The sequence below is a fragment of the Aptenodytes patagonicus genome, chromosome 3 (assembly GCF_965638725.1).
Source record: "Aptenodytes patagonicus chromosome 3, bAptPat1.pri.cur, whole genome shotgun sequence".
NCBI classification, from domain to species: domain Eukaryota; kingdom Metazoa; phylum Chordata; class Aves; order Sphenisciformes; family Spheniscidae; genus Aptenodytes; species Aptenodytes patagonicus.
This window is the reverse complement of record NC_134951.1, coordinates 86,828,256-86,852,522: the sequence shown is the minus strand read 5'-3', so window position 1 is coordinate 86,852,522 and position 24,267 is coordinate 86,828,256. Positions and strand designations below refer to the sequence as shown.

The 24,267-nt window shown below is 47.3% G+C and overlaps 3 protein-coding genes across 7 annotated transcripts in view; 1 reads left to right on the top strand and 2 right to left on the bottom strand.

Annotated features, from left to right (window-relative positions):
• The window catches only part of TARBP1 (tRNA guanosine 2 -O-methyltransferase TARBP1), a 41,148-nt gene extending 40,229 nt beyond the window's left edge, over window positions 1-919 (top strand). Inside the window, exon 30 of the mRNA XM_076334135.1 lies at window positions 536-919. Coding sequence (XP_076190250.1) covers window positions 536-701 — 166 coding nt within the window. The 3' untranslated portion in view covers window positions 702-919. The remainder of the gene's footprint in view (window positions 1-535) is intronic.
• A 696-nt stretch (window positions 920-1,615) lies between these two features.
• On the bottom strand, window positions 1,616-3,692 carry COA6 (cytochrome c oxidase assembly factor 6). Of its 2 annotated transcripts, XM_076334132.1 has the most exons (3): window positions 3,623-3,692; window positions 3,279-3,435; window positions 1,616-2,054 (listed from the first exon to the last, which is right to left on the bottom strand). In XM_076334132.1, exons 2-3 carry the CDS (start codon window positions 3,420-3,422, stop codon window positions 1,959-1,961), a joined length of 240 nt encoding a protein of 79 aa, XP_076190247.1. In that variant the 5' UTR covers window positions 3,423-3,435; window positions 3,623-3,692; the 3' UTR covers window positions 1,616-1,958. The 2 variants fall into 2 exon arrangements, with proteins under 2 accessions (XP_076190247.1, XP_076190249.1); XM_076334134.1 differs by lacking the exon at window positions 3,623-3,692 and having other exon boundaries at window positions 3,279-3,493.
• A 10,972-nt stretch (window positions 3,693-14,664) lies between these two features.
• The window catches only part of SLC35F3 (solute carrier family 35 member F3), a 189,224-nt gene continuing 179,621 nt past the window's right edge, over window positions 14,665-24,267 (bottom strand). For all 4 annotated transcript variants that reach the window (XM_076334128.1, XM_076334129.1, XM_076334130.1 and 1 more), the window contains 4 exons: window positions 22,497-22,622; window positions 19,180-19,372; window positions 17,520-17,609; window positions 14,665-16,339 (listed from right to left, as the gene is read on the bottom strand). In XM_076334128.1, the coding sequence (XP_076190243.1) occupies window positions 16,095-16,339; window positions 17,520-17,609; window positions 19,180-19,372; window positions 22,497-22,622 (654 nt within the window). In that variant the 3' untranslated portion in view covers window positions 14,665-16,094. The remainder of the gene's footprint in view (window positions 16,340-17,519; window positions 17,610-19,179; window positions 19,373-22,496; window positions 22,623-24,267) is intronic.

The window sequence follows — 24,267 nt, the reverse complement described above, 5'->3', positions numbered from 1 at the left end:
AAAAGCATAGTTTTAATTACTGATAACCTTTGGTATCTTCTGGTGTGCTCATTCTGAAGAGGCGAAACATTTCCAGTTCAAGGCTTCCATCAGTCTTGACATGCCCTCATACCAAGACCTCATTGAACGTAAAGCGGGCAGTTGAGCTTCCCTGCTGTGCCAGCAGCTTCACGCCCTGGTCATTTCATCTATAGCTGTTTTATTTTGCTATATAAGGAGAGTTTCAAAATAAAGGCAGAGAGGGAGCCCTTACGTTGAGGGTTCAGCTATTGCTGGACCAGTGAATTAAAGATGAAGTGCTCTATCAGTTTTCCTACATCAAAGCTTAGTCAGGTCTCCCACGTTTTCTTTGTATCTATAATGTATTACTGCTTTTTTTTAAAAAAAAAAAAAAAATCTTGTCCTCATCAGTTATACTGAGGGCAGAGGCACCATTTGTCAAATGGTGTTTTGATGCTGTTGTGACTTTTGCATCTTCTGCTTTCTGTAACACCTATCTTTTCCCAGATGTAAGTTACTGTTTCTTCTTTACTAGAAATGAACATGAAGGAATCCCAGCAAACCTGATTCACCACCTGGATGTCTGTGTGGAAATTCCTCAGCAGGGTATTATTCGATCACTCAATGTTCATGTAAGTGGAGCTCTGCTGATTTGGGAGTACACAAGGCAACAAGTGATCAAGCAAAAACAACAAAAATAACTGCCAAGAGTTTTGTGCCTTATAGTACAGCTGGGTGACTTACTATGGTGCTACAACATGAAATTCTGAAGAGATGAGATGCAAACTCAGGGTGAATGAGGATTCTTTAAGCTTTGCATGTTTTGTTCTCTGTAGTTCGGACTGGTTTTTAAATGCCTTAATACTTTACCTCCTTAAATAAAACTGTTGCATTGGAAATAAATACTATTTATATTGCACGTGGTGTGTGTGATTTTCTACTGCTAGAACATCAGCATAGTACCATGAACAATCCCAAACTAAAACACAGGATTTTTACTGCAGTTACTTTGTGATGACCATGCTTGAATTTGAAGTGGTGCCTTCCTATATAACCACAATCAAAACTTCCCGTAGCCAGAGTAAAGTATTTATTTAATGCCTCCGGCATCTAGATATACTAGATTATATAATTTTTGCAAGGTAAATTCACTTACATCATTAAAAATTGCCTGTGCTGCCTCTTGTTTAAATGCCTTCCATGGTCAAGTTTACTAATCCTGCTGTAAACAGCCTGTATCTTTAATGGAGTTGCATCAGTAAGGTCATCACAAACACTAAATTACACAAAAGGCCATAATGTGAGAATCGTGATAAATAACTGCCATACTTCTAACAGAGATACTGATTGAAAACTGTTATCACTAATGTAAAAATTCCTACTGCTTATAAAGAAGGACTATACTGCAAACATGCAATTTATGTATCATATGCACAGGATGCATTAGGTCTTCTAATGCCTGGTTTTGTAAACTGATGTCTGACTTAAACTGTATTTTAAAATACTCAGAAATACTTGGTAAATGACAGATACAAATTACATTATATCACCACCTCCTTATGACAAGGAGGGGAAGCTGGAATGGCTTTTTTCTTTTTTTTAAAGGAAAAACTGGTTCACTTATTGAAAAACAATTTTATTGTTTTCTTTAGAATAATATGTACATTACACTTAAATAATCATTTATTCCTGTAAAACAATTTGACTAATTACACATTCAAAACCTTAGATTTGTGAACAGCTCTGCGCCATATTTCTTTGACTTGCACTGATGAAAAAGCTGTCCGTGACCATCTTTTTTTCAGCAGACACATGAGACCTTGCAACAAGAAAGGCAGCCTGCGTTTCAGGGAGACAAGTCAGGTTACCAGTTCTTGAGCTCAAGCAGCTCCCGTTGCTTTCTCGTGCTTCTTCCTTCCATAGTTACCCTCACTAGATTTATTTTGAAAGCAGAGTACCTAAGACTTTCCAGCAGCTTCTGGAGGATGATACCCTTCTGTTTCAAGCTTTCTTTTGTATTTTAAAAAGTCTCTTCTTTTATTGAAGTATTTAACCTGTTCAAAAAGAGAAAAGATGTTCATCAGAAGAAACCAGCAGAGGAAGGGGCTTTGTGCATCACAAGACCAAGGAATAAACAGTCTTTGATCACTGAACTTAAGGAGGATTTAAACTAAATACACTAGTTGGGAGTTTCTCACTCCGATGAAGTAGAAGACTATAGGTGGGCTGGGGTGTGTTTGTTTTTTGTGGGTGTTTTTATCATTTTGAAAGTGAACTCCAGTTTCCTGTCATAACCGCTCCCATTACTTCCATGGACATCTAATAAAAGTAGTCTATCGCTTTGCTATTTTCACTGCTGTGAACAAAGATAAATCCAGCGGCTTTTCTGTGGTGTCACAGACGTGACCTCTGAATTCATTGCCTAGGGCCACTGATGTGCACGGTGCAAAGCACTGGCAGATGAAACCACCCTCACTAGAGATGACGTAGGGCAGAACTGCAGTGTTCAAAGCGTAAGTCAGTACAGCAACTGTGAAGGTACCTGTTCTTCTAACTGACTTCAGTCTACTAGCTCCAAGAGGAGCTGTTCAGCCCCTCAGACACGACTGTTACTAAAAGGCAACGCCTATTAAAACAGTTGAGAATTGAAGCTTAATCTTAGGAAACTAAAAAGCACAACATGAATGAGTTACATGTAAGCAGATGGTTTACTGTGAAATTATACCGCATGAAGAAGGGTATTTTTATGCACAAGAAGGTATCAGATGCCAGTCTTAAGATGCCATGCAACTGCAAGCCCTGTGTGTCACCTCCCTTCCTTATTAGCCTTTCTTCTTTAGTTGCAGTAATTTCTGTACACTTCTAAAAGCTTCTGAGTTATTTTGCAGAACTTTTTTTTTTTAATTAAACAACAAGCCTGTATAGTTGCGTATTTATCTGAAACTTTGAGATCGTATTTTCCTTTCCCTTTATACTGTATGCTACTTTCCATAGTTCCCGGGCCAGTCAGTGGCCCGCTCAGGAGTTTTAATCTCCCCTCAAGACTGAAAGTGTGCAAACCAAGTTGCATTTGACGAGGGCGCAGGGTTACCAACGAGAAAGCGTAAGACCGCACGCGTTCTGCAGTCCAAGAAGCGGGAGTTGCCATCGTTAACAAGGTGAACGTAATTACTTGTCGACGCTGTTACCAGCGTGCAGAGGAACGCTCTCTTCGTTTGTACAAGCTTTGTTCGGGAGGCCGAGGGCAGGGGGACGCGTGCGGAGCGGCGGCTGCTCACCCACTGCTGCGGACACCGGGCCTCGAAGGACAGCCGCAGCTTCTCGCACTTGGAGGCGTCGTCCCCGTGACTATCCAGGCACTGCCAGAACTCGTCCCGGGCCCCCCAGCACGCCTTCCTCTCCTCCATCGTTGGCGCCGACATCTTCGCTACCGACCTGAACGCAAACGGCGGCTGTCCAAGCGCGCCTCGCCCCCGGCGCTGCCCCGGGCCGGCTGCGAACCCCCACCGCGCCTCGCCGCTTCCACAGCGGGGCCCGACGCCGCCCTGCCCCCGGTCCCGAGGCACCGGGGGAAGGGGGTGCCTGAGCGGAGGGAAGGCCCCGGGCCCCGCACCGCACTCACCCGCCCGGCCCGGCCTCGCGCGGCGAAGGTCACGGTCCCGGAAGCGGTACCGCGCTGGAGAGGAGCGGAGCGGCGCGGCGCTTTTCCTAGTGCGCAGGCGCAGCCCCCGGCGGCCCGGGGTGAGATTGGCAGGCGGGACGCTTGTCCCGCCCCCGCGCGCGGGGCCGCGGTCGCCGTGGGGACGGAGCTGCCGGCGGCACCGCGGGCCGGGCCGGGCCGGGCCGGGGCTCCCCAAATCCTGCCGTCCGCAGCGGTTCCCCCCACAGGCCCTTCCGGGGTGCTTTTCCCCGCTGTGGCCTCTCAGTCGGAGGAGGGAGAGCCGCGGGTTTGCGAAGGGCGTATTTAAAACCCCAGAGATACTTGGTGCCGCTGGCTTGTGCGCAACCGCGCGCGGCTTACGAAAACCACTCCGGAGAGGTTTCTCGTGACAGACTCTGTCGCTAAGTCGAGCTGAGGATAAAAACAAGGAAGAAGAGCTGGTTTACCCCGGTGGAAGAAAAATTTCCCTGTAGCAGGGGTGATAAAGTAGCAGCAGAAGTCTGGGGGCCGGCCGGGTGGGTGCCCGGTGAGCTCAGCCTGGCGGCGCCAGCAGGCACGGAGCCAGCGGTGCTGGTAAAAAGCATCCAGGAGCAAACTCCGTTTCATGATTTTATCTGGGATTCGGTGGCGTCTCCTCGTGGCCGTCGGTCGCCGCAGCCGAGGCGTTGGTCGCCGTCCTTCTGCGCGCCGGCCGCCTGGAGACGTGGAGCGGTTTTGCAGCTCCGAAAGCTGGGGCGCGTGCTGCCACAGCTCCGCGCTGGGCGGTTTTGGGAAGGGTGGCGTTCCGGCAGCCGGGAAGAGCCGAACTCTGCGAGGTGCTGAGCCCCTGGCAGCTCCGCGCTGGGCGGTTTTGGGAAGGGTGGCGTTCCGGCAGCCGGGAAGAGCCGAACTCTGCGAGGCGCTGAGCCCCTGGCAGCTCCGCGCTGGGCGGTTTTGGGAAGGGTGGCGTTCCGGCAGCCGGGAAGAGCCGAACTCTGCGAGGCGCTGAGCCCCTGGCAGCTCCGCGCTGGGCGGTTTTGGGAAGGGTGGCGTTCCGGCAGCCGGGAAGAGCCGAACTCTGCGAGGTGCTGAGCCCCTGGCAGCTCCCAGGCCGGCGGCTTCACCAGGAGCTTGTTGACGGCCGGTGCACCTCCTGGGGCGTCAGGCCGCTCGGCAGCCGGGTCGGGGAGCGGGTGTAGCTGTCGACCTACCTTGAGCGGGTTTTCTTCCTCAGCGTGTGATCGCGATTCTGGCTGGTGGTGGCGGGCATGCTTTCCTGGTTCTCCTTGCAGGTGGCTCGCTTGTGTCGGTACAAGGAAAGGTATTTTAAGAGAAGACCAAGGGTTTGCACTTCTTCAGCAGAGCCCCCCGTAAGCCAGCCAGATCTGGAGGGGATTTTGTTTGTCGAAATACCTAACCAGCCCCTTGGAAGGGATACTTTTTTTGAGCAAAGTGAATGCCACTCCTGCCGTAGACTGTACGGTATATAACACAGTCCGTGTTCTCGTCCCTGCCTGTTTGCATAACCACCTTCTGTTTGCTAGACTGATAGGTAAAAGACAGAAATGCAATAATTTAATTTCCAATAGAACAGGGGGTTTAAGGTGAGTGGAAGTCACTGCAGAAGTAGAATTTCAAATATGTTTTTCTGTTGAAAAGAATTAATACAGAGGTAAATTTATGTTACAGCTTACTTATGACCCTTTTGCGCTCAAGCTTTTGCAAAGCAAGCTTTTACAAGCATGAATATTGAAAAGAAAATAAATGTTAAGTCTCAAGACCAAAACATGTGATAATAGGAAATGTCAGTTGTGTTTTAGATTTGAAAATGTATGATGCGTGTAATGTTGTTTAGTTACTGCATTCACAAAACAGAGGGGATACTGTGGTTATATGTAATTAATCACAAAGCCCAAATAGCACATCTGGGATATTTGTGATAAATAGTTTATTCTTTAATGACCTGTAGCCCAAGAAATGCTCACTGGAGACAATTGTAAATAACTCTGTGTAATGAATATTATGGAAATTTAGTGATCTGGTTTTAGAAAGTGCATGAATAGAAAAAAAAGATTTATCTAATACGTTTTTAATGGCAATATTTCCATTTGGTTAAACTGCTATCATAAGGAGGTGGATTTTTTTGTTGTTAGTTAGCCAATTCTAAGTATCTATCTTTTGTCTTTTGGGAAATGTGCCCAGTAAGTAATAAATGGGATATTTGTAATAGCCAGGCAGAGGCAAATGTTCTAGAAAGATGGGAGGCTGAAAAATTTCTGGATTTGTTAGGGTGCACTGGTTGCCACAGTTGAAGCCGTTGTATTACATTTCCATTTAGAGGTTAGTGAGATAGATGTTAAAGAAATAGATGCCCGTCTCCCACTGAAACTCTAGCCAGCAATGCGTTAAAGTGAATCCTGTGTAGTTTATACAGTGGTTCAGCGCTCAGACTCTTTTGTGCCTGTTCTTGCTAATTGGGATACAGCATTGTGTGTGCTTTGCCTTTCAATTGACATCTAACAGATCTCTTCTCACCTACAGCCTTACTTACCCCATATTTAATTGAAATTTGCCCAGCAGATCCTGTGTGGGCAACCATAATGATTTCTCCTTTCACTTTGGAAGAAATTAGCGTGTTACAGGTGCCCCTAGGACTAATAACGCAAGCACTCCTTGATGTACTATAGCTGTGTTCAGCTTTGTGCTTATACCAGGAGCTCAATTAATTTGTTTTTCTTGCATTGAAAGATTTCGATATATGATTGTGCTGGTTTTGGCTGGGATAGAGTTAATTTTCTTCACAGTAGTGGGTATGGGGCTGTGTTTTGGATTTGTGCTGGAAACAGCATTGATGATACAGGGATGTTTTTGTTACTACTGAGCAGTGCTTACACACAGTCAAGGCCTTTTCCACTCCTCACCCCACCCCACTAGTGAGAAGGCTGGGGGTGCACAAGAAGTTGGGAGGGGACACAGCCGGGACAGCTGACCCCAACTGACCAAAGGCTTATTATATGCCATATGACATCATGCTCAGCATATAAAGCTGGGGGAAGAAGAAGGAAGGGGGGGGATGTTCAGAGTGATGGCGTTTTGTCTTCCCGAGTCACCGTTACGCGTGATGGAGCCCTGCTTTCCTGGAGATGGCTGAACACCTGCCTGCCCATGGGAAGGAGTGAATGAATTCCCTGTTTAGCTTTGCGTGTGCAGCTTTTGCTTTGCCTATTAAACTGTCTTTATCTCAACCCAGGAGTTTTCTCCCTTTTACCCTTCCGATTCTCTCCCCCATCCCACCGGGGGGGAGTGAGCGAGCGGCTGCGTGGGGCTTAGTTGCTGGCTGGGGTTAAACCACGACAATTATCATTATCCATAATAGATTTTCAGGGAACTGAATTTAAAAACAAGTTCTTTAAGCAATATAGCCCTCTGTCCGACTATTTATTTTGGTGGAAATAATAACAAAATCTTACCTGAAGTAGCCTGGGACGTTTTCTTCCGTTGTTGAGCACCAAGCAGGTTTTTTAAATAAAAATTAAAAAAATATGTAGTGCAAGAGAACCCTGTATTAAGATTTTCTCTTTCTTGCTTCTCAGATGTCCATTAAGGATGTAACTCTGACTCCTTTGGTCTTACAGTGTTCCTTTCTATGCCTGGTGAAAGAAAATTATTAAACGAAAAAAAGCAAAACAATCGCAATGATTAATTGTGCCTGGTTTTATTATTAAAAAGGGAATAAATTAAGCAAAGAAACCCCATGAACTGCAAACAGTAATCACCTCTTTGAAAATGTTCTAACAGAGATTACTTAAATGGTGGCACATCAAGCATCTCTCTGAGTGGATCTCTTGAGATCCTGTGTGACCAAATTTCAGATTCTACCTTCATCCTTTTACTGGCTAAAGACCTCATGGGTTACTCTTGGCAGTAGCGTCAGCTTTGAAGATGCAGTTTGCAAAGGCGAGTGTAGAAACACTCTTTGTTCTTGTGGAGGGGAAGCATTTATACATCTTTATTGTTTAAAGTCTTCCTTACGTTGCTTTCTGAGGTTATTTTTGTGGTTTATTAGGGTTCAGTGAGACTTAAGTTCTCTTTCAAATACGTCCTTCTGTAACAGAACAGGTAACTTTTGTCTTTAAAATAGCTTTTCAAAAATCTTTTTAAAAACTAAATATCCTTCTTGAAGAATCAGGCTTCAGAGAAGACCACTGATTTTTTGAGCAATAATTTTCTGAGCTTTGTAAGAGAATTGGTTAAGAACTGGAAGACAGTTAATGAATTCCTTAGCTAATAATTAATGAGTTCATTATTTAGTAGCCACTGATAATACTAAATGATCTGTGTTTATAAATAAAACTTCTTTCTCCTTACATAACCTTGCGTTTAATACCAAATATTTGCAAATTAAGATCTGAAAGAGGCATATTAGATTCTAAACATTTAAGAAATGTAAACTGTACTTTTTATGGCCTTACGCAAAGCACTCCTCTTCATTATTTCATAAAGACTTCATGTTGAGTTTTACTTTTATGAATTGCCTTTTAACAATAACATGCTTAAACTTCTTTGGATGAGTTAGCAAAAGTTTAGGTTTTTGAATGAATGAAGAAGGAGGAGTGTATGAGGAGAAAGAAAACTGTAGCTTTTGTTTGGCGGCCTTAGCAAATCAATTTTCTGAATCCCTAAGAAAATGTGCACTGTCACGTTATTTTTCAGCTAAACGTGTGCTGGGGCTCTTACCTTGATTTCCTCCTCATGCTGTCTTTGCTGGGTGTTGTGATGGGGATCCCTGCACTAGGGAGTGCCAATGTGGCCTGAACACAGAGAATTAAGCACGCGGCTTGGGACACTGAGGGAGAGACAGACGTAGGGGCTACCACAGCTTTCTGCGGTAGCTCTGTATGTATCGGAGGGCTGGGTGTGTGGGTTCATCAGGTGGTGCTGGGGGGGATTTGACTAGGAAGGACTAAGCCATCTGTGCAGGCTGTTACGGAGGCAGAAGGAGAAAGAATAGACAAAACAGTGATTTTCACCTCCTCCAGACCTCTGTTTAGTGATCTGAAGCCTGCTGAGAAAAGGCTTGCTTGTCTTTGTGACCTCTCATGGGCATCAGTGGAGTACTCTGTGGAACGCAGTCTGAAAGTCACTAGGCTACCTAGAGGAGTGGCGATTTTGATGATGGAAAAAACCAACAACTGGAGGTTTAGGATTCTTCTAAGGTGATGAAGTCATTTACATTAATTATAGGCACTTGTTTTTAATGCCAATATTCCATTTTTGTTCAGTTGTTAGGAAGGAAGAAAACAGGAAAAGGAGTATTTTGGGAAAAGCAGGCGATGGTAAGGTGGGCAGACTGACTAATTCGTGCTCTTCTGTTGGCTCCTGATTAGCAGCTCTCCAAGCCCACCAAGGATGAGACAAGCTTGCTTTGCAGCAATGTTGATGCTCAGCTTTTTGCAAGAAAGCTAGGTGGGAAACTGGGAATCTGCCTGTTCTACAAACAGACTCCAGTTTTCAAAGCTACGTAAATGGAAGAAGAAAACTCATCTTTTGAGTTTCATTTGGATGCCTTCAAATGTCTGTGGCATGTTATGTACTAAAAGCAATGAAGTGGTTCCTAGTTCTCTCTGAGACTGAAACACATCCTCAAATTCTTTATTAAAAAATCCAGCTGCATATTTGCAGTCCATATTTACTATTCAGGTATTGTATTTAATAATCCATTAGCTGCACCGATTACCTTATGTTCACTATGAACACTGGGAAGCATAGGTGTACTGTACCAGATGGGATTGCTTACACATGCACAGAGGCAACATTGTTCTCAAACATGGTATTTGTTCCCAAGACCAATATCAATTTTCTTAGCAGCAAAGCTAGCAAATGTAGCAAATGACATGCCTTTGACCAAATCCAAAATCACACAATGAGAGAGCTACGTTTTTGTTTACAAGTCAGGAAGGCATTTAAAATGTATAATTGGCCAAAAATCACAAGGAGAGTATTATGCAATTTACTCTGCTTACTAGGCTGCAGTCATTAAATACTTGGCAGCTTCAGAAGCCCGAGGGATGGTGAGACCTATTGCTGGGAGACAGCAAAGCTATGTTCACTGGCCCATACTGGATGCTCATAGCCAGCAGGGCAGGAAATCCAAGCTGAAGGTCGCGTTTTGTTAGTCCTTATAAATCCTGCTGCTTGGACCTCACTGGAATCCAGCTTTTAGGATTCTTTTAGGAATTTTATAAGAATCTTCTAAGCATCTGGGTCAGTCATGGGTATGTGCAGAAGCTGGAGTTTGGTGTAAATAATCTGTGGAAGTTAGCCAAGGCAGCCCTCCCCTAAGGAAAGGCAAAGGAGAAGTCCCAGCCTCTCAGTAGTCTTGTTCTTTCATGTTAAAAGGAGTCTGAAGGATGGATGTGACTTTCCACAGACTCATCTTGGCCCTTTTTTTTGAGAGAATAGGAAGTATTGCGCTTAGATTTCTGAAGAGTTTATAATGATGCTTCTTACCAAAGAAATGAAGCTACCGTGGATCAAAACAGAATGTTTTCCTGTGGACAAATAACTGGTTAGGGAGGCAGGAAACAGAGAGCAGGAATGAATTATTGCTGTTCAAAAGGAGAGAGATTACCAAAGGAGCTGTGCTGAGGCCAGTCTTCGTGTATGTACTCATAAATGATTGGTCAAAAAAAACCCCCATTCACTGATCACACTTTTTTACTGATTCAGGAGAGTGAAGACTAAAACTGAGAGAGGATCTCTCGCTGTCACGTGGCCAGCCAGCAAAATAGCTGGTGGCATTCAGCATTGATAGACACGAGGTAATGGGCATGGTGAGAAAGTCTAAAATACGTGGTGAGGGGCTCTAAATTTACTATTGTAACTCATCAGAAAGATTCTCAACTTATGGTGGATAACTCTCTTAAAGCACATCTACTTTAGTTCTCTTCATTTGGGTGAAAGATGCTCTGGGGGTTGATTGCTGTTGTTCCCAATCAATGTGCTGACAGCTGTCTTGAGATGTTAGGTGGACTGAATCTAGAACTGGAGGGAAACTGGAGATGAAGAGCTGGAAAACTCTTGAGTTCTCTTCTGAAGAGATCATCTAGTTCAGCAGTAGGATTAAAGAAATGTCTCTAGATCATTGCAGAGAAATTGCATGTAACAGGTCCTTAAATATACTACTAATGTGAGTTCCACAACCTCCCTTGTTTAAGCCTTTTCCACAATTGTAACTCTCCTTGTAAGTTCCACTCTTCATTACTGAGAAGTAAGTTGGTTGCATCCTAGTGTATCTGTAATGTGCATGGAGAAATACTGATCACCGCCTTCTTTAGAATGATCTTGTGCATATATAAAGATCCCTCTAAAAGAGTTTCAGGTAGAAAAGAGAAGTCTGAGGCTTATTATTTTCAGAAACATTAGTTTGAGCTACTGGTCCTGTCCTTAGGAATGTGATTTCCTCTTAAAAGAAGATTTTTAGGCTGCAGGTGGGCATCTGTTCATTTGACTTCCTTTTTGCTTTCACAAGATCTTTCAGCTCCTTTTTTTCTTATTTCCCTTCTTAATGTTCAGGACTTTTAGGTAAGGTGCAGGTTATTATGGAAATACCCTAGAACATGCCAGCTATAGAAGAAAATCTAAGTGCTTCTCTTTTAATAACGATGAGCTAATTAAACTCATCCATCAAAATCCATTACTGCTGGCAGTTTCTGCAAAGACAGCTTGCACGAGGACTGGACTGTGAAAGAAGCGTCTCAGCCTTGGCCTTTGTCAAGGAGTAGCTCAGGTTTGGAGGCCTTGAAGAACTCCGTCCTTTCTGCAGTACAAATCAGGGACATGGAGCCAAACTCCCCATAGTTTATGACTTTACAGCATGTGCACGGACCCCATTTCTTCAAACTGGAGTTGTAGCAAGGGGCAGGCGGGCATCTTCCCCTGGAAGGTGTTTCCCAATATGCATTTCTGTCCTGATCCCATCAGCAGCTCTCCTGTGCTCCTGCTTCAAACCAGCTGCATTGTTTCTGGCTTCTGTTCTTGCCCCATTCCTTGAAGAAACTCCCAGTCCCAGCCTGCCTTCTGAGTCTGTGTGACCCCCCTAGCCCCAGCCTGCCTTCTGAGTCTGTGTGACCCCCTAGCCCCAGCCTGCCTTCTGAGTCTGTGTGACCCCCCTAGCCCCAGCCTGCCTTCTGAGTCTGTGTGACCCCCCTAGCCCCAGCCTGCTTTCTGAGTCCATGTAGCCCAGACGGGTGACTGGTGCTATTCCCAGGGCTTCTGAAGTGCTGGAGACCTATGGCATCCTTCTCAGTGAAGAGGAGGGGTGTTTCACATGTGTTTTCTGTTGTGCAGATTTGTGAGTTTATCTGGAATATGATCCAGGGCTACGCAAGTCAATTCAGACTTCTGTATTCACTGCACAGGGAAACCTTCACTTTCCAGTGGGCTTGCAGGCCTGCAGGCACAGTAGCAGAAAGGTTTTTGACCAGAAATGGTGTCAACCTGGTGATGTCACCTTCCCTATAGGTTGAAGATACCGTCTGTATTAACCCTGACCAACTCAATATTGCACTAGTTTTGTTACAGAGCACTCTGGAGAGCTGGGGATGAGTGACTTGTCCCCGAGCTTCCAGGAGACATTAATTCAGCCCCAGAACTTGGTGATCTACAGGTCCTGCTAGTCTACCCTCAACCCCCAGAACAGTTAAGCTGCATCTTGGTTTCAGTGTCTTTTGTTCATCTGTTGAGTATTGTGGTTGGATTTCTGCCTTTCATAGCTTTTTTTCTGAAGACTACTGATATGAATACAACCATCCTAGACAGAAGAACTGGAGAAACTTTTTAAAATAAGGCCAGCTCTGACTCATGTGCTGATGAAAGGCTCATGCAGTCACTGTGGAGAGCTGCAATAAAAAATTACAATAAAGGTAGCAGCAGGAGACAACTACAGACAACAGGCCGAGGAGAAAGACGTGCAAGGCAGGGGGAGAACTTCTGTTCCTTCCTCAGATTCCTCTCTGCTGTATTGTGCAGCAGCGAAAGCCGGCAGCTGCAATGGGGCCTGGTGATGCTCTTTACTTCCCTGAGATTTTTTTCGACTTGCTGTTTTAACAAGCCTCCTGGATCATTACTGGTTTCCCCTTTGCTGGAGGAGCCAAGACACCTTGTAAGGGCTAAGTTGGGGCAGGAAACTGAGGATCCAGGTCAGCCCTTGGTGGCTAGCAGTGCTCTGTGAGGGCAGGAGCCATGCAGCGATGATGCAGGAGACCAGCTTCAAAGACATCAGGCAGCAAGGCCTGATACTGCAGGGACCTGCAGGTCTGCCTCAGGAGGAGGTTTGAGGTGGCCAAGGGTGGGCTAAAAGTGCTGATTCCAGGCTTACGTTGCTCTCTTCTGCAGAGCAGGAACAGCCCTGCAGAGCTGTGTGGGTCCATACAGGCCAGCAGTGGGTCTGACTCGCAGGGTGCTGCAGACATTGCACGCAGTGCTTTGGCCTATGAGGGCAGGCAGGGGAGCCTGCCACGACTCAGCCCTCACCTCCAAGGCACTGAATTTCTCCTGGGAGTCCTTTGACAGTCCAAGATCAGGAGGGTTCAATCTTGCTCTCACCTGAAGGGTGGCCTAGTTACATCTAACGCCTTCTCAGAAGGGTTTGCTCTCTGCCTTGTCCTTCTGGTGGGAGCCAACGACTCCACTTCCTTCCATCTAGGAAGCTCTGACACTTACAGATGCACACACGTACCCATATGGACATGCTGCTTTCTTGACATTCTCCTAGTCACATCCTGGGCTTCACTGTCTGGAAGGTTTTGCTAAGCAGCTGCTTGCCATCAAGTCAGGTGTTTATCCTTAGGGCAAGGTGTTGCCTGGAGAAATATAGGTCACTTCATCTGATTAATTTGTCTATGTGTAGTTTAGAATTGCTTAACATGGGTAAATCCAGATTGCTCAGCTCCCACTCAGGAGAGAGATTGTAATAAAGTGCTGTTTGAAATCCCAGCCCTTGCGTGTGTTTAGCCTGTTCTCGGGAAGGATGAGCCAACAGAAGCAATGACAGTTGCATCTGGTAAATCACAGAGTTTTACTGATGCTGCTGTCCATTCTGGTGCATAAATTCCCCCACGATCTGTACTGAGTGTTAAAAAATCTGCTGCTATTTTAGTAATAAACGTACATTAGCTGCAGTTTTTAAAGTAGCATTTAGAGCCTTTTGGATACCTTCCAGACCGCATCAAACACACAGTAAAATGGAGTGCAGAGATGACAGAAAATGCCCCTGGTTGGGACTATGGAAAATGGAAGGACTGTTTGTACATTATTCTCTGGCCTTGTCTCAGACAGGGGGCTCGGGGAGGGGTGTGGGGTACTTCGAGGATGACAAAATGATATGCCCAAAGATGGAGTAAAGTCTAAGCTGGGAGCTTTGAGATCAAGTCTGTGTGTGCTTGTCAAACCAGTTATTGGAGTTGTACCTGTGCTCCTGTCCTGTGCCTTACCCTCCCCCGGTTGCCAAAGAAAGAAATTTAAAAATTCAGGTGTGTAACACTGAATGGGACAGTAGTTGCGAGCAGCTTCTCACAGCCTCAGATTTTTGCTTGTGTGTGTAATCTCTGTTAGCAAGTCCTTAATGTCTATTTGGCCATGAGGAGATACGTAGGGAACAACATACAGCCTGGACTGGGGCCTAATTATTAATGTACAAACTCATGCCCCATCCATAGCCCCTAAATACCTATTAGCATATGCATTTATGGCTGCTCTCTGATGGTTTCAAAGGAAGGTCAGCTTTTCCTTTGGTCTACTTCTGCTGGACATGTGTTTTCTGACTGATGCCTAACGTCAGCCCTCCGGACAGATTTCTCCAGGAAGTCTAAAGCTCCTCCTGTTGAGGAGAGATGGGCGAGCAATGCATCAGTTGCAGCCTTGGTTGCTCTCTCCCTTCTGATCGCTTTGGCCAAATACTAGCCACAGTAAAACTGGAATAAAGGTGCAGTCAAGAGAAGGAGACAGATAGCATTGACAGAGGCTGAATTTAAAATCTTTTATTATTTAGCTTTGCCAAACAGATAATGGAATCTGAAGTTGATTTGCTAAAATGTTTTGAAGTGGATGCCACCCCTGCCTGAGACAAAGAGGGCCTCAGTGGCAGCAGGGACTGTTAGGCTATGGCAGCAGTTCAAAAGAACACTTTTAATTTTGTATGCAACAATGTAAACTTAAAAAATAGTAAACTATAACCTTCCCCCCCTTTTTTTTACATAGCGTGATCTATCACAGATAGAAATTTAATGGCGAACCAAAATCGCATAAGTAAACATCCTGGTGCTTACAAGTTTCATAAAAAGTGTTACATTTGATGTAAATATCTTACATTTTTAACTCTTAACACTCACAATTATGGAGTAAAAGCAACTGGCGATTCACCCCCTTAGTCCGTGCTCTCAGACTGTACATCAGCAACCACACTCTTGCCAGCCCCTTTGATCATTTTCGGTCGGGTTGTCCCACACGTGACCAAGACTTCCCCTTCCTCACACTGGTGTTAGTCAAGCGCAGCTCCACACAGGGGTAAAACCTGTGCAAGTGAGGAGAGAGCCAGGTCTGCTGCGCTTAAACTTGCAGTCCCCTGGGCCCCGCGTTCCCACAGAAGCCACAGCGCGTATGGGGGGGCACGTCCTGATGTCGGTGGGAATTCGGGGTCCCCCAGGGCTGCACAAGCCTGAGCCCTGCCATTGCAAGTGCCTCGCGGCAGGACCTGGTTCTGCGTGGATAAAGCCAAGAGTTCTGTAGAAGGCACTGGATTTCTCTTGCATGATTTTAAATGTGGACTACAGTCGTGCAGAATAAGGAGATTTGGGCTCTAAACCGCTTTCTCTCTAGTGCTTTAGTGCAAGCATTTTTAGCGCTTGAATTTTCTCCTGGTTGCAGCGCAACATGCGCTCATCTACATCGAGTGATTTCCAAACCTCCTTCCTTCCACTCTTTCCCCCATCCTCCCATCCCTGAAAAGATTCCCTTTTGGTTCCTTGAAAACTTTCAGAGTACAGCTCTGGTCAAAAATAAACGTGTGATGAAGCATAGCATTTGTTTCTTTTAAATCACAGTGTACAATGCATCATTCGGTACCTAATGTTCAAAATGTCTGCCCTGCTTTTCATGAAAATCATTCTTTAAAATAACCTATGCAAATATATTTTGACTATATATTACATTCATTTAAAAAGAGAAGAGAGGTTCTTGGTTTGCAGGTTTTTTTCAGTGTACTACTTAAGTGAAAGGTCTGATGTGAAAAAAGTACAAGCAAACTGGACATGCCAAGACTCGATGCCTTAGATGGTGATCATATCAAAACTGTACAGGTATGTACACCGTGTTGGACAGGTGTGCTTCTTCCCAAGAAAAGACCTTTGCATCATCATATATAAGGTTAACCACAAAGTTTTGGTAAAAAGAGCATTTAATGAGCAAAGGATGACATGGAGGGGCGAGTTCTCCGGCTTTTGTTAGGCAGTCCTGAAGCAATGTCTCCATTCCCTTCGGGGATTTCTTCCTTCTTCCGGACTTTGAGACGCGTGAGGAGCTTTATTACCCAGACGTCCCATTCCTCTGGCAAGAGCAACAGGAGGAAGCCCAGGCCAATAATGATGATGGCGATTACTCGGACACTGTTGAAGACAATTTCACTCGTGTAGTGATCAACAACTGTGTGGGACATTGAACGGGTGTTATTACATGGGACAAAACATTAGGGCAGTATCCCCTTCCCTCCCCCTCGCCTCCCTGGCTCTGGAGGCTGGCTGGGGCAGGAGAACATGACCATGGAGGAGATGGTGGCCGGGAGACTACCCTTCCTGCTGGTTTAGCACACACCAGGGTACGGCCCCCTTCAGAGCAGGCAGAGCTGGCCTGTGGGCTCAGGGTGCAAAAGGGGACGTTGCCTGGAGCTGCACTGGTTGTCTGCAGCAGCATCTTGTCCCTTGTTCGCCGACAGCACAGGAACTCCTGCTGAGGTCTGGGTATGCAGAGAAAGGGGCGCTTCCCTTCCCTGGCATGGCAGCTCCTTTGTGCAAATTTTTCTTCTCAGCCTGACTGCCCCGCTGAATAACAAACCCTGCACACCCTGAGCCGTGCACACACTCCGATGGGGATCACGCCGTTCGGTATGAAAATCTGCTGGGGCAGCCAGCGGTGCCCGGCTCTGCGTGTGTGTAGTCAGCACAAAGCTGGGAGCTGCCGCCTGCCTGCACCGTGGCACCAGTTCAGCACGCTGGGTTTTAGGCGCCTGGTTTGGGAGAGGTGGCTCTGGTTTAGGCCAGGGTTGCCTCTGCGCTCCCCTGCCCATTCCTCTCAGGCTCTGCAGCCTCTTGGCTTTTGCTAAATTTCAGAAAACTGCCAGAGAAATGTACCAGGCCATGCCCAAAATTGAATTGTCCAGTGCTCTTGATAAACACCTTCAATGTTATTTACCAAGGCAAGCAGAATTACTAGTACATATTTGCTCTAAAATGTAAGCAATTTTATTTGTTTCAATTTAGTGTTAAGCCAGCCTTGAAGAAATGATTAAGAATTGATTTCTACTTCATCCATGAGTTTTCATCCTAGCCCAGAGACGGATGACTTCAAATCTACTTTGTTTTTCAGTATGCAGGCTTCTTCGGACAGTAACTTAAAAAGTAATTCTAGAGATTATGAATATTCATGTAATATTATACAATACATATTTAACACATAAAGTATACATTTTTAATCAGTGTCATCTCCGTAAGTCCATCAGAGAAGATGCAAAACGTTTAATAAAGCTATTTGCTTTTATCCCTGTTGTGTATTTGAAGGGCCACAGATTTAATGTATTCATTAAGAAGCAAAAGGCAGAAATTCTTACCCGCATTCACTGGGACACTCAGTACAATTCCAAGAGAAATCAAGGTGGGGTATGTAATAGCAATCCCAAAATTTAGTAGAATATTGAATGCTGAAGAAGGAAAGAAAAACACCTTTTACTACAGTGAAACTAGGCAAAGGGAATGTCACTTGAAACATTTATGCTTTATTACTCCCTCTGTATGTTGTTCAAATAGAAGGCACATTAACAGAACGCATCAATGTTCTGTTGTTATTTCTGGAAGACACCTGTGGACAGACGTCTGTCTGCTGCATGTCCGTCTGCCTGAGACATTGCTGTTTCTGGGGAACTCTGTATCCCACGGGAGTCCAGTGGCAGGTTCACGTGGGTACAACCTGTCTCTCAGTGTAGTGTGCGGTGATTCCCACTCTCTATACCAAGCCACGTTGCCCTGCTGAAAGACTAAACACTTTTCATCTGGGAGATTTCAGCCAAACAGTCGCTTCTGGCTGGCTATTTTTTTTGTAGAAAAGCTGCCTCCAGCTGCAGGTGGAAGATGCTGCAAATCTAACTCTCCTCCAGACAGGAACTTGCTAAATACAATTTCATACAATGAAATTATAATACCATTATAATATCATTACAACTGAATGATTATAATATCACTCCATTGTAATACCATACACTGTTCATGGAGTGTCTCATGACAAATTAATAATTGCTTTGGACCAAATTCACCCTTGTTTTACCGTGATTGCTTCAGCAAAGTCAGGAGAGCCTTGCCTGGGGCTCTGACTGCCTTCTACTAGTACCTATACATTGCACGCCCCAGCGACCGCTTGCCGAGTTCCACACTGCTTGCTTACAGAAACCTTCCACTGAGTCCACTGATAAGCAAACTGGAGGTCCTTCTAGAGTCAAGCGTTGTGACCGTTCAGGGTAAAAGGAGCTGGGACTCAAGATAGGGATGGAGAAGGGCTATTTCCAGTAGAAATGAAAGAAACGTTTTAGGAGATGCGATGCTGTCATCCAGTTTAGGGACCAACTGTGGCAGCACAGTCAACACATCTAGTTTAACAAGGAACAGCATCACATTTCTGATGACGATGAATCATTAAAGCTTAGATTTGGCATCCCTCCCAAGCTGGGTTCCCTTGGTGGCACAGCAGCGGCAGCAGAAGAGAGGTGTGCCACCTACCAAATTCCCATCAGCGCTATGCAACGCTACATTTTCAGAAGTTTCCTGCTCTTTAGGAATAGCAATTAGCTATTACTGAAGCCACCAGAGGTGCTGGAGGCTGGCCTTGACTGGCCTGGCCTAACCTGCTTGCTCGGGGGATGCTGATGAGCCCAAGGTAGCCGGCAGCCCTGCCGGCAGGGCTGCTTCCCGTCACAGCCTGGGCAAGCGTCGCTTGTCTCTGTGAGGCAGAGTTCACGAGTAGGAGTTAGGACAAGCTTTACAGTTTAGTCCCACAGCACCTTCTAATGACGGCCACAATACTTTGGCTTGGTAATAACAGCAGGAGTGGGCTCTACATGGCCACCTAGGAATGGGCCCTCTGCATGATTTCTCAAGCTAGTAACTAGGTTGAGAAGGGAAAACAGCTCCAGTATGTCAGAAGTCTACAACTTCCCTTAGCGGCCAGTTTCTGGCACCCTCCTCCACCCCAAGCAGTGCGAGAGCCCCCCGTCTACTCACTCAATAAAAGAATCGAAAATCCGCAGAGGTTTCCCCAAGGAATGATGTCAAAAGAGCTCCAGTACTCCACTTTGGTAAAATAAAGGATGACAGGAATACAGGTAACAAAGAGGACGTTGAAGACAGCTAACACGGACAGGAATAAGGCAGCTTCTCCAAATTTAGCACTGCCCAAAAGAAGTTTGAATAAAACCTACAAGAGGAAAACACATGGGTTTAACTCTCTTGCACCGCTCCTCTGGAGGGCTGGTGTCCTGGCTTCAGTGGCTCCCGGTGGCCTGGCCCACTGGCCAGTGCTTGGGGCTGAGGGGCTGGGTGCCGAGCCAGTCAGTCAGCACCTGTGTGGTGATGCTTGCCGGACACTTGAGGTGGCTGCTAGTGAAGCTGTGGAGCGCAGCTCGTGTGCCCCAGCCTTCTCCCTCCTGGCACCCCCCCAGAGCACAGGCAGGGGCAGCTGCCAAATAAGCCCAGGCAGGAAGGGGACTCAGCACCTCTGGCCGTGCACCTCCTGAAAGGGAAGGTTGCTCACCCTAATCTAGACCCTTCGGTCTGTTTTCTGCAGGCTCCCTTTGGGAAAACCTCAGGAAAAATTTACATTAAAAACAGAAGACTTGGTGGAGCAGGGCAGGGGCAGGAGAGGAAGCAACGTGTTGAGATCTCCCTGCATGAGACATTACTGTTCCAGGCCCCTCTCCACCAGAGAGGAGGGGGCGGCTCCGAGGCTGTTCCCTCCCGTCCTCATTCCCTTTGCTTTGGCTGGCCCATCTACCTGGGAGGGTTCTTTTTCTGTGGTGTGAATTTCTTCCTCCTCCTAGACACCGGATGGAGGAAGGCTGCTGAAATGGGGCACTGCTGTGGCCCAGGTGGGCTGCAGGGCATCTGGGTGATGGGCTCATGGGTGCCGTGACCAGCACTGCCCCATGCAGCCCTGGAGAAACCACCCTCTGTGGGAGCTGAGGCTCCCTCTGACATTCCTGACTCAACCTCCCTGGTGGGGTTTTAAAAGTTAGATTTGGTCAGTGGGAAGCAGCAAGACGGGAAATTACAAATACTTAAAAAAAGAAAAAACCCTTAAGAACCAGGTTCTCTTCTTGTAGATACCAACTTCAGCAGCTGCACACAGGAGCAGCTCTTTTCCTCTGCTGGATGCTCACTTCCAGTGTATTTTTTAGGAAGATAAATGAGGTTTTATACCAATGCGTAGCATGTCCATTTTCTCTGAAGGAGGGAGCAGCTTGCTGCCCCGCAGACTCTGGCAGCGAGGACAGCAGTGTCTGTGCACCTCCCCAGGGTGCCAGCCCAGCCTGGGCCTGCCTGCGGTGGGACCGGCTCGTCCCCAGAAGGCAGATAGTGCAGAAGCAGCCCCGCAGCCCAGAGCACAGCTGCAGCCTGACTAATGAGACCGTGGGGAGGGATTTAAAAGCTTTGGTTTGTTAGTGGGAGAAGGGATAAAGAGAGAGGAAATGAGGGGTGTGAGCGGCCCATCCGGGGAGCCCCTGTGGACTAGGCTGGGGTCTGCATCAGTTTTCCACCACAGAACCGCAGAGGATCCGGTGGATCCCGTGGGCTCTGGGTACAGCTTTCCCCTGCCACAGGCTGCAAGCCAGGAAAGCCGATGGGCTCTGACTTACTGGTTTATGCTGGGATGGCAGGCCCCCTCACTAGTATCAGTTGTCTCTTGCCTTTGCCTGACTAGAGCCCTGCAGGCAAGTCTGCAGGGCTGCCATACTCGTGGGGCTGCTGCCCGCTCCCACCACCTCGCAGCCATCACTGGCCACTGCAGCTGCGTTGCCGCTCTGCATAATGGAGCAAAATGTCCCAAAAGCCACTTACTCCTCATTAGCCACCTGGGGATGGCGTGTTGCCCCTGGCAAGGCGGGCAGCTGGTCCAGGCAGACTGAAGCATCCGTGTCTGGGGGAGGAGGGCAGGTGGAGCCGGCTCTGCTGCACGTGGCGCAGCTTGTTTGCCTGCAGATCTGTCCTGCATGTGAGACAGCTTGTCTGCCTGCAGATCTGCCTGCCCCTTCGGCACGCACAACTCATGGAAACTGAGCCAGACTGTGGAAAGCAAGAGCAGAGAGGCAGCAGCAGCAGCAGAGTGGCATTGGTTGCAGAACAAGCTGCACAGCTCCATCTGTCCTTGCATGTGGCGTGCACTGCAGACTAACACCCTGCCGGCACTGCCACCATCACCTCTCCATGCATGGGCTCTGGTGGAGCAGCCCTGAGACCCTCTGTCCTGCCAAGGAGCGGAGGTGCCATGGGAGATGGGGCAGAGCTAGGCTCCATCCTTGAATAACCCTCCCTGCCTGCAGATGACTCCAGAGCCATGGCGTTTCCTCGGGTCTGGAGGGCCACATCTCTGGTCTTGCAAGGAAATGCTCTTTCAGACGAAAGAGCTGTATGAAACTTCATGACCTCCCTTATGTAAGACATAGGCCGATCTGAAAAGTGAGCAGAAAGCATTACAGCACAGCGCTGAGGGACACAGACAGATGCTTCTCAGTTTGGCAAGTCTCCCTGGATTGCTTGTGTTAAGGCTGCAGGGCTTGCCTGGCCAATTTGTGTTGGAGGACTGGTACGGTGCAATTCATTAGACCAGATGGAGATGTCTGCACCTCATCCCAGTCTCCACATCTGAGCCAGGGTGGGTGAACCGCACCCTACAAGTGCTTATTCCTTTCTGTGGACTGTAACTCTCTGTGCCATGAGCAGCACAGAGGCAAATGCACATACATGCCTCAGGCTAAGTGAAACGGCTCTCTGCCCAGCAGAGAAGGCTGCATGTCATCTTACACATAGTGCAGCGTGCCCGGCTGGTCAGGATGAGACCTTGATTCATAGGCATGTGCTTTGGATTTTAAGCATATGATTATTTCCATGATAAGCAACACTTTAAGCCCAACATAGGCCATGTATGCCACTGAAGGAGGACTGGCAAGGGGTGGTAACACAGTGACTTGAAAAAGAAGCTAAATCTCTGCAGGGCACTTCCAGAGTGAGCAATTAAATCCAGCACCTATGGAAAAGCAGCCTCATTTTTCAAGAAGGTGGGGCATCTGTAAGTCCTCCTGTGGGCACGGGAGAATACTCTCTTCCCAGGAAATAGGAGTTTTTATCCTAAGTGAGGGCAGACATCAAAGCAAGTGAATACCTGAATGCAGTGTTGCAGAGTCGGTGTGTTTATGGCAGAGCCACTCAAAGAAGGGCATGTGGCACTGAACTGCATGAAGGTTTGCAAGTAAGACAGGAGCAGTTAAAGTGAGTGACGGGGGTGATTGGCATCTTTCTGAGGGTGAAGACCCAGGTGTGCTTACCTTATAGAGAGCAGACATTGAGGCAGAGCCCACCACCAGGGCTATCCCAATAACGGAGTGGCTGTGAAACCCATCAGCGTATGTCATCATAACTATCCCTGCAATAGCAAATATAGCAGCCACAATCTGGTTGGAAACAAAGAAAGAAAGGAAGTGTTACTGGACAACCCCCAACATGGAAAAACATGACAGCAGCTTTAAATGAGAGGGCAGTACTTCTGCATCATCTGCTCCCCTCCTTATGTAGAAAAGAAGTAGCAAGCCCAGGCTGGTACCCACAGAGCTAATGCTACCTCCCCTCGTGGCTTCCCTGGCTGCAGAGAAGCTGCAGGCAGAGCTGGGAAGGAGCGGCTGCCTTGGGGTGGTGTGCGGCAGGCCAGACCGCAGGGCCCTGTGTCTCAGACTGAGCTGAAGGGGGGATTTCATCTCTGGCACTGAGCCTCCCCATCAGCGAGTCCCTGCAGCCTGTGCATGACAATAATACACAAGTAATAATTCCCTGGTGCTTGCAGGAAAGGCTCTGAGTCCTGAGGAGTTTCTGGAGAAAAAAGGTTTTTGACATAAACAGGGAGATAAAACTCATGCAGCTACTTTCCATTTCAGACGTGTCATTTCAGAGAGTAGAGGGAGGCTCCATTGACCAGCCAGGCCCACAGCAATGCTTGAAGGGGGTCATCCAAAGGAAGGTGGCATTCACGAAGGAAAGGGATAGGCTGCCCCTGATTCAGCAGGGGTTGGCAAGAGATGCCTGGCTTCTCTGGGACTGTCGTGCCAGATGCCTCAAGCCTCCCCAGGTGGTAATTCTGGGGTGAAAAGAGCTTTCTGCATGCTCCATGCTTCCTGGTTCTGCAGTGGTGCGAAGGACGCCCTGCTTAGACCACATCCCCTTTGGCTGCACAGTCATGGTGATGCTTCTAAGATGACTGAGTTTATTTTGACCCATAGCTGGGTCAGTGCCAGCCAACTGTCCCCTCTCCCTGGGCCAGACCAGGGTTTTAAGCCCCATCCACAGGCTGCGGCTGCCTATACATCCAAGAGCAGTGGCCTCCTCTCACCTTTCCCGTTCACCACCAGAGATGCTGGGGCTGCTGTGAAGATGCACGGGGAAAGCCTGTGTGCCGAGCACTGCTGCTGCCTGATGAGCAAGCTGCAGTGGGGGGGGATCCCTTTACCAGCTGCAGGTCCCCATCCCGGCAGCACCAGCAGCCTGTTCCCTGGGTTGAGCTGGGGCTGGTGCCAGGGGGCACCTACAAAGCTTCCACAGACAACCACCCAGCAGATCCCTCCTGCATGCTGACATCAACACCTCCAATTTCCCCTAACAGAAAAATGCCCCTTTTTTGCAAACAGAAGGGGATCAATTTCTCCAAAGGTGTTGCGGTAGAATGGCAGGGCGGCGTAAGGGTGGAAAAAAGCCCATAACAGCAGAAGCTGACACTGCCTGGAAAATACAGCTGCTAATAGCATCTCAACAAGAAAAGGCTTGAGTCTAGAAATTGCTGCATGACTACAGCTTCAGCAGGCTATGGAGGGGCAAGGTTTCCCCCAGCTGCTCAGCCCCTTGCATGGCCCAGCCAAGGGGCAGCAGGTTCTGAAGATGCTGATTTATGACCTGATCAAAACAGAGCCCGGTGCAAGCTGCAAAGGCTGGGTGTGCACGCTGCAAATTTGGGGAGGTTCAGATACGGCATTTTGGCTTGCAGCCCTGTCGGCATCAGATCTCTCCATGCACAGCTGTGGGGCATCATTTCTAAAGTGAAGCTTGGCGGTG

Coding starts and splice junctions, on each gene's coding strand:
- COA6 (XM_076334132.1), bottom strand. CDS start 3,422: ATGTCGGCGCCAACGATGGAGGAGAGGAAGGCGTGCTGGGGGGCCCGG. Junction 2,055..3,278: donor CCCGGTGTCCGCAGCAGTGG/GTGAGCAGCCGC, acceptor CTTTTTGAACAG/GTTAAATACTTCAATAAAAG.